Source organism: Oncorhynchus mykiss, chromosome 7 (assembly GCF_057628025.1).
Source record: "Oncorhynchus mykiss isolate SJ-2025 chromosome 7, ASM5762802v1, whole genome shotgun sequence".
Lineage (NCBI taxonomy): Eukaryota > Metazoa > Chordata > Actinopteri > Salmoniformes > Salmonidae > Oncorhynchus > Oncorhynchus mykiss.
Window position 1 is genome coordinate 51,152,501 of NC_143028.1, and position 15,257 is coordinate 51,167,757.

The window sequence follows — 15,257 nt, forward strand, 5'->3', positions numbered from 1 at the left end:
GATGTAGTTATTGTGTGTATGATGTAGTTATTATGTGTGTAAGATGTAGTTATTGTGTGTGTATGATGTAGTTATTATGTGTGTAAAATGTAGTTATTGTGTGTATGATGTAGTTATTGTGTGTGTATGATGTAGTTATTTTGTGTGTATGATATAGTTATTATGTGTGTATGATGTAGTTATTGTGTGTATGATGTAGTTATTATGTGTGTAAGATGTAGTTATTGTGTGTGTATGATGTAGTTATTGTGTGTATGATGTAGTTATTATGTGTGTATGATGTAGTTATTGTGTGTATGATGTAGTTATTGTGTGTATGATGTAGTTATTATGTGTATGATGTAGTTATTATGTGTGTATGATGTAGTTATTATGTGTATGATGTAGTTATTATGTGTGTAAGATGTAGTTATTGTGTGTATGATGTAGTTATGATGTGTGTAAGATGTAGTTATTGTGTGTATGATGTAGTTATTATGTGTGTATGATGTAGTTATTATGTGTGTAAGATGTAGTTATTGTGTCTCATCCCACTGTACTCTCTGGTGTTCAGGATGATCCAGGTGGAGAGGGAGTCTGCTGACCTTAGGGCAGATGAGATAGAGTCTCGTGTGAACAGTGGTAGCATGGACGGACTCAACGTTACACTCCGCCCCCGAACCATGCCCAGCTCAGCCACTGCCCAGTCCCTGGCTTCCTCCTCGTCCCCTCCCACCAGCGGACGCTCTACCCCCAAACACAACACCCACAACGCCAGCCACCAGCTGGGAATCATGACCCTGGTGAGACGCAGACATGCACTTAACCATCAGAGAGGACTGACCTGAAAACATGTTTGGATGGATGTACTCACACACAATGTTTACAGTGTGAAACAAAAAGTCACTCAACTGCTGCTTATTCATTCTCTCTTCGGTAACCCCAGTAACTGGTTTTGATTGTATGTCTAACAACTGGTTGCCTCTAACTATGTGTTGGTGTGTCTGTGCCTCCCTCCTGTCTTTAACAGCCTAGCGACTTAAGGAAACACCGTAGAAAAATAGCAGTAAGTCAGTTTTCTCTTTATCTACACAACTAAGAGAGGCAGTACAGCTCCCAGATATGGAGAGTTACTGAAATGAACAAAGTTTTCAAGGTTGCGATTGGAAAGACAGGATCCTTCCCGCTGGACAAGGTGTTGTCACAGCCTCTCTGAGAAAGCTCCTATTTGAAGCCTCCTGACAGATAAAGGTGGCTTCACTCTTTCTCACCTCTCTCTCTCCCTCCAGTCTCCAGTGGAAGCTCGTGAGGACAAGGCTACTATCAAGTGTGAGACGTCTCCCCCCTCCTCTCCCCGCAGTCTGAGACTGGAGACCAACTTCGCCCAGCTCACTGGCAGTCTGGAGGACGGACGAGGGTACACACACACACACACACACACACACACACACACACACACACACACACACACACACACACACACACACACATACATACAACCCCCCTCCCCCACATACACACACATTCTTTCAATCCCACTTATACTTTGTGTCTCTCTCTCTCTCTCTCCCTCGCTCACTCTCTCTCTCTCTTTCTCTCTCTCTCTCTACAGGGGTAAAGCGAAGAAGGGCATCAAGTCATCTATAGGTCGTCTGTTTGGGAAGAGCAAGGAGAAGGGCAGGATGGAGGGAGGAGGGACACTGGGGAGGGAGGGACACCCTCTGCCTGCCCTGATGCCGGGAGGTAACTCAGCTGGACCTGTAATCTCTGTCTTCTGTAGGCTACTGTATGTACAGGTATGTGTGAGTGATGCTATGTCTGTTGTGTTGTGTGTCTCAGTAGACTTTGAGATGAGCATCGGAGACACCATGACTCTGGGCAAGCTGGGCACGCAGGCAGAGAGAGACCGCAGGATGAAGAAGAAGTAAGACCTTTACCTACCACTCACACACACACACACACACTCTCTCTTTCTCTTTCTGTCTAAATGCAAGGTCAATTGGTGGTGTCTCTGTCAGTTGAATTGTGAATACATTTTGGAAGCTGTGAAACCCTGGCCTCACTCTGTTCCGTAGTAGAATAAAACATTCATGTGCTCCAGAGGCCATGCCAACATTAGTTGTTTACTCTCCTCTCTCTTTCTCTCCGTTTCTATCTCTCCCCTGTCTCTGTGTCAGACATGAGCTGCTAGAGGAGGCCAGGAGGAGAGGACTGCCCTTCGCTCAGTGGGATGGACCAACTGTGGTCTCCTGGCTAGAGGTATAACCTCTAACTCCTGACCCCTAACCTCCACCACAACCTTACCCTATCCCTAGCCTGCGGATTCCCCTAAACCCTACTCTACCTTAACCTTGCCCTACCATATAATCACCTGGAGTGTTATACTGTGTGTGATTAGGATGTTGACAGTGGTGGTGATGATGAAGATGATGCTCTCTCTCACCAATGTAGTTGTGGGTGGGGATGCCCGCCTGGTACGTGGCAGCGTGTCGTGCCAACGTGAAGAGCGGTGCCATCATGTCGGCCCTGTCGGACACAGAGATCCAGAGGGAGATTGGCATCAGTAACCCCCTGCACCGCCTCAAACTGAGACTGGCCATCCAGGAGATGGTGTCCCTCACCAGCCCCTCTGCCCCGCTCACCTCTAGAACGGTACAAACACACACACACACACACACAGCCTCTTTGTACCGCTCATGGTACATACACACACACTGCCCATCACCTGTCACTTCACTGACCCTGTAATGATAGTGCTTTTGGAGTTGACAGTACTCTTCACTCTGTCCACTGTGCTGCATGGGGTGGAGCGGGAAACCTACTCTCTCAACAGTGTGCCAGATACTGCCTGCCTGACACACTCCCTCTCACTACAGACACTGTATGCGTGTGTGCGTGCTTTTCTTTGTTGTCTGTCTGTAATTGTGTGTGCGTGCTCGTGCGTGCTCTCCCTCTCTGCACAGTCCTCCGGAAATGTGTGGTTAACCCATGAAGAGATGGAGAACCTGGCTTCCTCCACTAAAGCGGTCAGTGCCATCTGTGTGACCCCCTCCCCACCACACACACACCACACACATCACACACCCACACACACTCTGCCCCGCTGTGCTACACATATGCCTGCTTCTGCAAACGCTCATCCCCAGCCTCCTACAACTACAACGCATACTGCCTCCTTGTTTGTGCCTGGGTTAGCATGTCTTTGGTGCCCCATATTAGGCTCTGTTGTTTTGATGGGTTATTGTGTGTAGATTTATGCTGGTTGTCTGTTAGGTTGTGTTGGGTGTGTTGTGATGAATTACGTCTCAGCATTCTGGTGTTAAAGTTGATCCATCTCTCCATATGGCTTTTCTGGGTTCAGTACCTGGTCGGTTACATTGGTGCATGGGACTCAGATCACTCAAAAAATGTCAATCAAATTGTATTTGTCAACAGGTAGAGCTTACAGTGAAATGCTTACTTACAAGCCCTTAACCAACAATGCTGTTTTAAGAAAATATCTAAAAGAAAGTAAGGGATAAGAATAACAAATAATTCAAGAGCAGCAGTAAATAACAATAGTGGTGCTATATACAGGGGGTACCGGTACAGAGTCAATGTGTCAATGTGCTGTAAGGATGCTCTCGATGGTGCAGCTGTAAAACCTTTTCAGGATCTGAGGACCCATGCCAAATCTTTTCAGTCTCCTGAGGGGGAATAGGTTTTGTTGTGTCCTCTTCACAACTGTCTTGGTGTGCTTGGACCATGTTAGTTTGTTGGTGATGTCGACGCCAAGGAACTTGACGCTCTCAAACCTGCTCCGCTGCAGCCCCGTCGATGAGAATGGGGGCGTGCTCGGGCCTCCTTTTCCTGTGGTCCACAATCATCTCCTTTGTCTTGATCATGTTGAGGGAGAGGTTGTTGTCCTGACACCACATGGTCAGGTCTCTGACCTCCCTATAGGCTGTCTCATCATTGTCAGTGATCAGGCCTACCACTGTTGCGTCATCTGCAATCTTAATGATGTTGGAGTCGTGCCTGGCCATGCAGTCATGAATGAACATGGAGTACAGGAGGGGACTGAGCATGCACCCCTGGGGTGCCTCCGTGTTGAGGATCAGCGTGATGGATGTGTTGTTACCTACTCTCACCACCTGGGGGCGGCCCATCAGGAAGTCCAGGATCCAGTTGCAGAGGGAAGTGTTTAGTCCCAGGGTCCTTAGCTTAGTGATGAGCTTTGAGAGCACTATGATGTTGAACGCTGAGCTGTAGTCAATGAATAGCATTCTCACGTAGGTGTTCCTTCTGTGGGAAAGGGCAGTGTGGAGTGCAATAGAGATGGCGTCATCTGTGGATCTGTGTTGGGGCGGTGTGCAAATTGGAGTGGATCTACGGTTTCTGGGATAATGGTGTTGATGAGAGCCATGACCAGCCTTTCAAAGCATTTCATGACTACAGACGTGAGTGCTACGGGTTAGTAGTCTTTTAGGCAGGTTACCTTAGTGTTCGTGGGCACAGGGACTATGGCGGTCTGCTTGAAACATGTTGGTATTACAGACTCGGACAGGGAGAGGTTGAAAATGTCAGTGAAGACACTTGCCAGTTGGTCAGCGCATGTTCGCACTACACGTCCTGGTAATCTGCCTGGTCCTGCGGCCTTGTGAACGTCGACCTGTTTAAAGGTCTTACTCACATCGGTTGCGAAGAGCGTGATCACACAGTCGGTGCAGCTGATGCTCTTATGCATGTTTCAGTATTACTTGCCTCGAAGAGAGCATAGAAGTTATTTAGCTTGTCTGGTAGGCTCGTGCCACTGGGAAGCTCTCATCTGTGCTTCCCTTTGTAGTCTGTAATAGTTTGCAAGCCCTGCCACATCCGACGAGCGTCGGAGCCGGTGTAGTACGATTCGATCTTAGCCCTGTATTGAGGCTTTGCCTGTTTGATAGTGTGTCGGAGGGCATAGCGGGATTTCTTATAAGCTTCCTGATTAGAGTACCGCTCCTTGAAAGCTGCAGCTCTACCATTTAGCTCAGTGTGAATGTTGCCTGTAATCCATGGCTTCTAGGTTGGGGTATGTACGTACAGTCACTGTGGGGACGACGTCCTCGATGAACTTATTGATAAAGCCAGTGACTGATGTGGTGTATTCCTCAATGTCATCGGAAGAATCCCGGAACATATTCCAGTCTGTGCTAGCAAAACAGTCCTGTAGTTTAGTATCTGCTTCATCTGACCACTTTTTTATAGACCGAGTCACTGGTCACTGGTGCTTCCTGCTTTAATTTTTGCTTGTAAGAAGGAATCAGGAGGAGAGAGTTGTGGTCAGAGTTGCCAAATGGAGGGCGAGGGAGAGATTTGTAGAGCTCAGTGTGTGATTAGCATTAGCTAACTGTGTGCATGCGTCTAACCCAATCTGTCCTGTCTCTGCCACGCTGTCAATCACTCAGGAGAATGAGGAGGGCAGCTGGGCTCAGGTGAGAACTCCTCCCACTAACACCTGTCGTTGTTATCACAACAATTACCTGAGCCAGGGGGGTAGTCACCATGTCACAGAGAGCACAGTCTCAGACCACACACACACACACACACACACACACACATACACACACGCCTACCCTTTTGGTTAATCCACGTACACAGATGAACCTCTCAATTGTATCTAATCTCAGCCAAACATACTCACTAACTGTGTCCCTCCTGACACACAGACTCTGGCATACGGGGATATGAACCATGAGTGGATCGGTAATGAGTGGCTGCCAAGCCTGGGTCTGCCTCAGTACCGCTCCTACTTCATGGAGTGTCTGGTGGACGCCCGCATGCTGGACCACCTGACCAAGAAAGACCTCCGCACACACCTCAAGATGGTTGACAGCTTTCACAGGTCAGTCACCATGGTAACCAGCCAGCCACCACGGCTAACAGCAACCGTTCTTTGGAGCTGCCATGCTACACTTTCAATATCAATATAGGAAAAATAGGCATAACAGTGATGACATATGTATTCAATTTGTGCAGTCAACAATGACATTTAACCCATAAAAATGTGGGAATACAAAATTCACAAATAATATTGTGTGTATCAGGGCCAGTCTGCAGTATGGGATTATGTGCTTGAAGAGACTCAATTACGACAGGAAAGACCTGGACCGTCGTAGAGAGGAGAGCATGCACGACATGAAAGGTAAACATCCATACTCATAGACAGGATCTCTCATTATAAATATCATCATGTGAGATCCTGTCTCAGTGGTCTGCAGACACAGCACATTTACATTTTAGTCATTTAGCAGACACTCTTATCCAGAGCGACTTACAGTAGTGAGTTCATACATTTTCATACTGGTCCCCCATGGGAATCAAACTAACAACCCTGGAGTTGCAAGCACCATTCTCTACCAACTGAGCCACACGGGATTTAAGAGGGTTGGAGCTCTATGTATGGACAGCTGAGCCTTTTACTGCTATCTCCACACACACACACACACACGCACGCACGCACACGAACACACACACACACGCACGCACACGAACACACACACAAGCATGAACACACACGCACACGAACACACACACACACGAACACACACACACACGCACACGAACACACACTCACGCGCACGCACACGCACATGAACACACACACACAGAGAGCCAGCTAAAGCTTTGCTACCTTATGACCTTCAGCACTGCATATGAACTTGACTCAGCTGTCCTGTCACATCAGAAGCCCCCCTCCTCACACACACACACACACCGCCTGTTCCTCTCTGAAAAAGCTGGGTGACAGCTGTGCTTATTCAGAACAAAGGCAGTATGCCATTGAGAGTACACTATTGGAGTGTGAATACTTCTGATATGATATTCTCTGTCTGTTTATTAGATGCACTGGTCTATATGCTGTGATAGTAATACACCTCTCCCGTCTCTCTCTCCTCTCCCCCTCTTTCCATACCCCCTCCCCCCTCTCTGTAGATGCGTTAGTGTGGACCAATGAGCAGGTAGTGCACTGGGTCCAGAGTATAGGTCTGAAGGACTACAATACCAACCTGATGGAGAGTGGAGTCCACGGGGCTCTCATTGCTCTGGATGAGACCTTCGACTACAGCAGCCTGGCTCTCATATTGCAGATCCCCATGCAGAACACACAGGTACACACAGACACACACCCTTGGTCGAGGGACTAGCGCTGTGTAGGAATGACTAGGGCTGTCACAGTTAGTATATTACCGCCACACCAGTCACGAGTCATGACCCAGTCAAATTCCCTGTGACCGTTGGCATTCAAAACTGCTCAAATCAATGCTGCTGATGGGTAGTTTACCAAACGCTAATTGCCTGGTACTCAGTGCTCTATTGTCCCTCTAATTACTCTCTAAACACTTCATGGTTAAATGTGAATAATCTGAATGATGAGGACAAATGATGATGAGAATTAGGGCTCCTGTTTGGAAATGGACACGGAAAGCACCGGAATATGCATAAATACATTTTTAAAACCCGTTCTGAAAGGACCTACAAGACAACCGGTCCGATCTGAGTGAGGGAAGCAGCAGAAAAGCCCATTGTTTCGCTACTTTATCAAAACAGAGCTGTAGAGAAAGGGAGAGAGAGAGAGGCACAGAGCGAGCAGCTCTAGACTATTAGGGAGCAGAGGCCGAGTGTGTGTGTGTTTGTGTGAGTAAGACACTGGAGGCTCGGAACACCAGAGCAGGCATGGAGGGAGAGACCGCAACCACTGTTATCGTGCGCTAGACTAACTTCTTGCTAGTTATTTATCATTCCATCCGATTACATAGTACCTGACTTGACTGCATCAAACCGAGAGAAACTAGGTTTATTGAGGCTAGCCATAACGTTACTGCTGTTCTCACTGTCCTACAGTTGGCCTACACATAATAGAACGGACGTCCCCAGTCAATGATGACATAATGGGTGGACTTGTAGCCATTTTGAGTGCACCCATTGGAGCAAAGCAGGAAGTATACATTCCATTGCATGAGCCACATTAGTTAGTATTATTTGAATGAACATTCTGCATTACAATATAAATTATTGCACCACAATACCAAGCAGCCTTTGCGAGTGTACCCATGAGTTTACCAGTCAAATGTCTATGGTGTGGAAGCCCGGAGATGCTAAACATGTTTATGTTAAATAACGGTCAATTACTGTGAGACCGGCAGTCATTTGCTTGACAATTACCTACCGGCTGACAAAATGTCATGACTGCCACAGCCCTAGGAGTAACGCCAGCTGTCTATTTAAGTGATAATGCCAGAAAAGCTGGTGTTTGGAGGATATATTGGCATGGGAGTTCGTCTCGGGCCGGCAAACCATGCCAATATATCCTCCACTGGCTTCGAAAACATTATCACTTTTATACAATGGGTTAACAACATTTTCAAACAATGATTGACATATTTTAATTAAACACTTTATTTTGATAACTTTTGTCATACTATTTCATCCTTCCACAAGATATAGTCCCGAAACAAATCTAGGGTTGCTACCCAAGCCGGCTGGTCATTCGTTCTATTGGTTCGGTTGCCATTCTGGCTGGAAACATTCTTATCCCTTTGCTTGCTAGCTAGCCAACTACGACTTACTTAGAGTCACGCCAATCAGTGAAGAAAAATCAACAACAGTAGTTTGTTTAAGTTGTTTTCTAGTGACATTTATTTGGATACATCCATAACAATGAGCTAATTAGGCACCATTTCACCAGGCATAGAAAATGTGCTCTCTCGTCAGGACGCTGTTGTTCAGAGGAGCTAGCCAACAACACAGCTAACACAATAACTTCAATCTGAAGCTGGGAAGACTGCAAACTAGCTGCATTTGGTTTCGTTTGACCCTTTTTCAATTGACATTTCTTTGTATATATATCCATAAAAATGATGCCAGCTGATTCATGATTTCGACTGGCTGAGAAACGCTGCCTGCCTTTCTCTTTCGTCCCAACTCTTGACCCACCCCTACACGTTCATTACTGTGGGACAGTTGGAGATCAAATTTGAAAATTGAAACAATGTTGCAAATGTCGGAGAGACAGACACTAAGGTTTATACAAATCTCAGCTGTTGTCTAAAAGAAATGTGAGATAATGTCTAGATGCTTTTTATAGTGGAGATAAAGTATATAGATTGCCTGGCTGGGCTGATGAGACAGTGGATTGCGCTGTCAGATGGAACAGAGGCAAAATAGGCATTTTACCACTATAGATTTAGCCGGTGATAACTTGTGGAATAGACGGGATGGATTGCACTTTTAACCAGCATTCAGGATTAGACCCACCCGTTGTATAAATGCTGTATATATGCTGTGTGTGTGTGCACCAGGCTCGGCAGGTTCTAGAGAGAGAGTTCAACAACGTCCTGGCTCTGGGCACTGACCGCAGACTGGAGGAGGTGAGTAATAAGGATATAATGGACCCACAAGTGTTTCAGTTTTGCCGTCTTCCTGTGAAATATGGATTCTGTTTCTTTATAACCACTTTGACTGCTTTTACATGGCTGTTTGTTTGTTTACTTTCTCTCTCTGTGTAGAGTGGGGATGATAAGACGTTCCGCCGCTCTCCATCGTGGCGTAAGCGTTTCCGAGCGCGGGAGGGAGGAGGGGGAATGGGCATGATGGCGGGCTCCATGGAAACACTGCCCGCTGGGTTCCGTATGCCCTCCATGTCCATGCCCCCATCCATGGCCCTGGTGCCCAGGAAACAGCTGCAACCAGAAGGTGTGTGTGTTTGGAAAGGGGTACTGTGAGGTCGTAGTTAAATGAATTGCAGTCGTGTGGATGTGATTTCAGTGTGTTTTGCGATTCACTGACAATGCAAGCCCTAACAATAACAGCCACAAAATGATTTCATCTTAACGCTTGATGTGTGTGAGGGCATTTATGCGTGTGTGAGTGTGTGCCGGTCTCTTTGCTTTGCCTGTCTCACTGCACGCTGTCTCCTCTCTGTCCCGCTCGGCCACGCCCACTTCTGCCACACACTGTCTAGCTCCTCCCCCGGCTCCCCAGAGACTCGACCCCTCTGCTGTACGGACGTACTCATGCTAACTCCACTCCACTTACTAACAGGAGCTAACGTTAACAGGTAAGACATCCTAGCAATGCTAACAAATGGCTAGGACCATTAGCCTATTCCTGACTGAGCAATGCTAACAAAAGGTTTAGGGAAACCTCATGCTAGTTCCACCCCAGTTGCCAACCCTCTCTCTCTCCCTCTTTCTTTCTCTCCCTCGCTTTCTCCTTCTGTCTTCCTTTGTATCTCTCTCAGTTTATTCCCATGACCTGTATGGACACATGCTTGCGGCCTTTCGAGAGTGACATGCCAAATTTGGGAGAGATCTTGACGTTAAGGGACCTGTATCCAGCGTCACCTCTCACCTTCTCCGTGGGACACGTGCAATTCGGAGGTGACCTCTGACTTTTTGACCTTTGAACTCTGAGCGTGCTCATTGCCACACTCGCTGCTGTAAAGGAGACTCGGCCCAGTTGCTATTCCCAGTAAACCCAGTACCCCCAGTAGCCTTGTTGTTGTGGTGTCGTGCTCCCGCATAGTCCTAATTCCTAATCTGTCGGTTCTAGTCCTAATTCTTTATCTGTGGGTTCTATTCCTAATTCCTACTCTGTGGGTTCTAGTCCTAATTCCGAATCTGTGAGTACTAGTCCTAATTCCTACTCTGTGGGTTCTAGTCCTAATTCCGAATCTCTGGGTTCTAGTCCTAATTCCTACTCTGTGGGTTCTAGACCTAATTGCTAATTTGTGGGTTCTAGTCTAACTCTACTCTAGCTCCTGGGTGTTTTCCACCTACACGTCGTCCCCTCGGTTATGCAAGGTATTAATCATTTATTGTCTCTCTGTAAATAAAATGGATGACATATGTTTTTTTATATAAATATATATAAATATATATATTGGAATTATATATGGAGAATATTATAATATCATTGCTGTATGAAACCCAATGCCCTGTATTCGGTGGTGACTGTTCTATTTGTGTGTTGGACCTCTGTGTGTCTTATATGCTGTCAGTGTCTGGAGTTATATGAAGGACTCACTAAGCAGGGGCCTGTTACTCTATGTGATACTACTACTATGATTCTCAGCCACAGGTTCTTGGGTCCAGACCTAAACGGTTCAGTTACCTTTCCTGCCTTTTATCCCTACTTTCCTTCTCTCTTTTCATATCTCCTATCCTCCTTTCCCATCTCCTTTTCTCCTTTCCTCCTGCTCTTTCCTATCTCCACTTGTTTCCTTCCTCTATTTGACACTGATGTAGCTACCATGAGTAGAGTAGGTGATCCTGTAGATATGAGAGGATACAGGATGAGCTGTGTGTGTAAATGAAAGCAATAGGCTCCAATATTTGAGACTTAAGGGAAACAGCATGTTACGAAAGCCAAACCCTAGACTAACCTCCATGGATGGATGGTGTTGTTTTTCTCTACTTCGTTTCAAATCAAACAGTAAATTGCTGCTAGGCATCAGCCAAACGAAATCCTCACAAACAGGACACCTGACAGAGACAGTGATGATGCCATATATGGACTTTTCCCCTGCCGCCCCTTTCCTGTCCAGTTGCCATGGGGATGTGAAAGTGGCCAATGATGCTGCCCGAGCACTAGCACGTGTTGTGTGTATGACCTCCTCTCCTCCAATGAGAGAGCTCTGTCAGTGAACTAGTGAAGTGTTGGATGGGTGTATTTCTTTTGATTTTACAGCCAATGTTTTAAAGGTGTCTAAAAGATGTAATGTGTTACTGTGGCAGCTACGAGTACTGTGTGTGTATTTATTCCAGGTGTGAAATGATGCTGACAAATCAAGATTTTATTATTTGGCTATTTAAAAAGTGTATTGTATTTATGACACTATAGACATAAGTAAAGCTGTTTTTTGTAAAGATACATGTTGATGTTGTGTGTTCATTTTGAGGTGATGGTTGGTTAAGACGTTAACTGCGGCCAAGTATTGAAAATGGTCTTTAATGCAAGTTTAGACAGAAACATCACTTCTTGGGACATCTACAAATACACAACAATCTTTATTATAAAACTCAAAAATAAGTTAGCAAAAAAAATAGAAAATAAAATAGCAAAACCACTCTGTAGAAAACGGAACGTATTTACATCACTAGCATTCATTACCAGTTTAAATTAAGCAGATGCATTGGTCAAAACTGCCATGGTACATATTGGCCCCACAAATAATAAACTAATGTTTTTAAGCATAACACACGCAAACAGAATGCAAGATAGATCAGGGAAAGATTTAGAAAAGGAGGAAACATATATTTTTCTGCATTAAGTCAGGACAGAAAACCATAATTCTCGTTGCTCCTTTCCAGTGGCACTTAGGGCCTCAGTTCTAACTTGAGATCCACACAGGGAACTGGATTTTTGTCCTAAAACATGCATAGATTGATGTCAGTGGGTTCTCAGGTTAGGATCTGACCCGTAACCTACTGGTAGGGAGACGTGGACCACAGGGTTTGGTAGGTAGGGAATAAGGCCTCAGGCCTGGAAGAGGTGTGAGGGCTTTAGGTTAGGGCCAGGAGTTAGTCCTGGAAAAACCTCCTGGCCTATGTTGGTGTGTATGGTGTTGTATGGTGTGTGGGTGTGTATGGTGCTGTGTGGTGTCCAAGTGCTAGCTTGCAACTAGCTGGGACACACAGGGCCTGGCCTTCTTTCCTCCCTTCATTGAAGTAGTCACTGATCTAACATGCTTGGATGGTGGAATGTACAGTAGGTTTTGCTGCATAGCTTTCACCTATCCAGTTATATCCCATCAGTGACTACCTCCTCATGGAAGGGAGTAAAAAAAGATGGTTTGTGATGTATTGGACCTGTTAACAGCACACATGTCTGTCTGCTGCTCTGGGTTTATTTGGGAATGTCCACAGGTACAGGGTAGGCCAGCGGAGCCCCCTCTGCTGCTGTGATGCTGTCCACGATGGACGTCAGAGAGCGCAGGTTAGTCTGCTCTGGAGAGTCTGCACTCAGGAGGTCTAGAGAGAGACATGAGAGAGAGAGCGTCAAAACAGCTAACATTTTCAACAAGTTCAGGGTGCATTGCTGAAATGTAATACATTGTGTGTTTACCCTCGTTGCTGTAGCTCTGGGCACAGTGGTCTGAGGTGTTGCTCCACTCTGGGCTGCTACAGCAGGTGCTGCCTGATCCCTGCTCACTCGACGACGACACCTGTTACCATGGAGACAAGGCACTGTCATTCACCCCGCTTTGTGTGACACGTCACGCCCCACCCCACACAGACGATGCCAGTGACACACACATCATCTCATTCACAACTATACACACACACTACGCTACTCACAACGACAAACACACACTATTGACACTATTGATCATCTTTGTCTGTCGTAGCTAAGAAGCTGGTGTTGCCTGTCTCTTTTTCAATGATTCATCAACAAATTTATTTTTTGAATTGTCATTTAGCAGACGCTACAGCAGTGAGTGAATACATTTTCAGATTTTTTCGTACTGGTCCCCATGAGAATCGAATCCACAACCCTGGCATTGGAAGCGCCATGCTCTACCAAGTGAAGCACACACACTACACTACCCACAACTCCACTCACTACACACACAGCTTCATCAATTACTTTATGAATAATTGATTGTACTACTGTGTCATAACACATTATCCATTACAACTGTTTCTGAAAGCTGGTAGGTTAAGATGAAACTAAATCAAGATTAGGTGAGTGCTGTGTTTGAAGTACTTATGAGGGATACAAATGATGTATGTCGCATGTCTTTTAAAACAATAGCCATAGCAGCACTCCCAAGGGAATTCACGCACTCGAGGGTGAAATGTTTCAATATTTCAATATGTTTCAATGTTTCAACTCTAAGTGCTGTTCTGTCTGTGTTGCTAGTGGATGGTTTGATGAGGGCTCTGTCCGCAGTACTTGTCTATGACATTTGTCAATGAATGTAAGAGCTCTGTTCTGGAACTGTTCTGTTGAAACCTTGTATTCTACGAGCGGCGAACACCATATATCAGAGTTTACACACCAGACGTAGACCTACCCTCCTACCAGACTCACACTAGCACACACAGACATATAAAAAGCCTTTACAACTAACACACCCAACCGCCTCGCCTGCCTTACCTAAAGCACTGTTAATGCCTGTAGGCCTACATGTACTCAAATAACATTATTTCCTAAATGTTGGGGGTGATTATTCCCATCCATGTCATTTGCATCCGTTTCCAAGTCTCTGGTCCCTCTTTCTTCACTCCTCATTCCCTTCATCCCTCTCCAGTCTGCCTCTCCCTCTTTCTTCACTCCTCATTCCCTTCATCCCTCTCCAGTCTGCCTCTCCCTCTTTCTTCACTCCTCATTCCCTTCATCCCTCTCCAGTCTGCCTCTCCCTCTTTCTTCACTCCTCATTCCCTTCATCCCTCTCCAGTCTGCCTCTCCCTCTTTGACGCCTCTCTTCTACTGTGTCATTCCCTCTCTCACTTTATTCACATCTTTTCTCTCATTTAGCCTTTTCCTCATATTCTTTCTCTTCCTCCTCAACCACTCCCATTATCATGTATCTCTGTTAACCTCCCTCCATCCCTCTCTCCTCCCTTCTACCTTGCTCTTTCTCCCAGACCTCTACTGTAGGTTGGTGTGGTTCTTTCATCCCTCACTCCGTCCATCTCTTCCTCCCTGCGTTCCTGTCTCCTACTCACCCTGGGTTGAGCAGGTCCGGTGCGGTATTGTAAGCCCTGTGTTCCCTGGTCGTTCTCCTGCTGGTTGAGGGAGGAGACAAGTGCCTGCAGCCTCTCAATGTACTGGATGGCACTCCTCAGGATCTCCACCTTGGGCAGCCTCTGGTTGGGGTTCATCAGGGTGCTCCTCTTCAGGGCCTCGAATGCCTCGTTCACCTTCTTCAGCCTCCTCTTCTCACGCATTGTGGCCGCTTTCCGCCGGTCCATGGTCACTGTCTTGCGTTTGCACAGCTTGCAGGCCCAGGGTAGGCACTGGCCGGGGCAGTGGGGCTCCGGGTGGGGGGAGAGACCAGAGGGGGTTGCCTTGTCCTCCATACCTCCACCCAACCCTACCCCAACCCCCCCGGATAGACCCCCACAAAGTCCCATCATGGAACCCCCGCGCTCCTGGTAGCCCCCCTGGTCATACCCACCCGGCAGCCGGGACTGGTAGAAGTTGTCCCCCCCTTCGTAGAAGCGTTGGTCGGGGAAGAAGTAGGGGTTGGTCTCGAAAAGCTCCATACTGGTCGACGCTGAAGTTTAGGGGGCGAAGACTCTGGTTTGGTT

At 46.6% G+C, this 15,257-nt stretch overlaps 2 protein-coding genes across 20 annotated transcripts in view; one reads left to right on the forward strand and one right to left on the reverse strand.

The window, feature by feature from the left end:
- ppfia4 (PTPRF interacting protein alpha 4) overlaps positions 1 to 11,871 on the forward strand; it is a 126,720-nt gene extending 114,849 nt beyond the window's left edge. For 4 of the 19 annotated variants that reach the window (XM_036983575.2, XM_036983581.2, XM_090241270.1 and 1 more), the window contains exons 15-30: positions 554 to 782; positions 1,010 to 1,045; positions 1,269 to 1,396; positions 1,592 to 1,722; positions 1,819 to 1,903; positions 2,157 to 2,238; positions 2,431 to 2,631; positions 2,943 to 3,005; positions 5,406 to 5,432; positions 5,667 to 5,842; positions 6,045 to 6,142; positions 6,934 to 7,109; positions 9,300 to 9,368; positions 9,507 to 9,693; positions 9,962 to 10,057; positions 10,241 to 11,871. In XM_036983575.2, coding sequence (XP_036839470.1) covers positions 554 to 782; positions 1,010 to 1,045; positions 1,269 to 1,396; positions 1,592 to 1,722; positions 1,819 to 1,903; positions 2,157 to 2,238; positions 2,431 to 2,631; positions 2,943 to 3,005; positions 5,406 to 5,432; positions 5,667 to 5,842; positions 6,045 to 6,142; positions 6,934 to 7,109; positions 9,300 to 9,368; positions 9,507 to 9,693; positions 9,962 to 10,020 — 1,747 coding nt within the window. In that variant the 3' untranslated portion in view covers positions 10,021 to 10,057; positions 10,241 to 11,871. The remainder of the gene's footprint in view (positions 1 to 553; positions 783 to 1,009; positions 1,046 to 1,268; positions 1,397 to 1,591; positions 1,723 to 1,818; positions 1,904 to 2,156; positions 2,239 to 2,430; positions 2,632 to 2,942; positions 3,006 to 5,405; positions 5,433 to 5,666; positions 5,843 to 6,044; positions 6,143 to 6,933; positions 7,110 to 9,299; positions 9,369 to 9,506; positions 9,694 to 9,961; positions 10,058 to 10,240) is intronic. The other 15 variants (XM_036983577.2, XM_090241262.1, XM_090241271.1 and 12 more) reach the window with 11 other exon arrangements.
- Positions 11,872 to 11,933: 62 nt separating this feature from the next.
- myog (myogenin) lies at positions 11,934 to 15,245 on the reverse strand. Its single transcript, NM_001124727.1, is given in 3 exon segments — positions 11,934 to 12,971; positions 13,066 to 13,165; positions 14,673 to 15,245. Coding segments are annotated over 3 exon segments (765 nt in total). The 5' UTR covers positions 15,213 to 15,245; the 3' UTR covers positions 11,934 to 12,846.
- Positions 15,246 to 15,257: the final 12 nt, after the last annotated feature.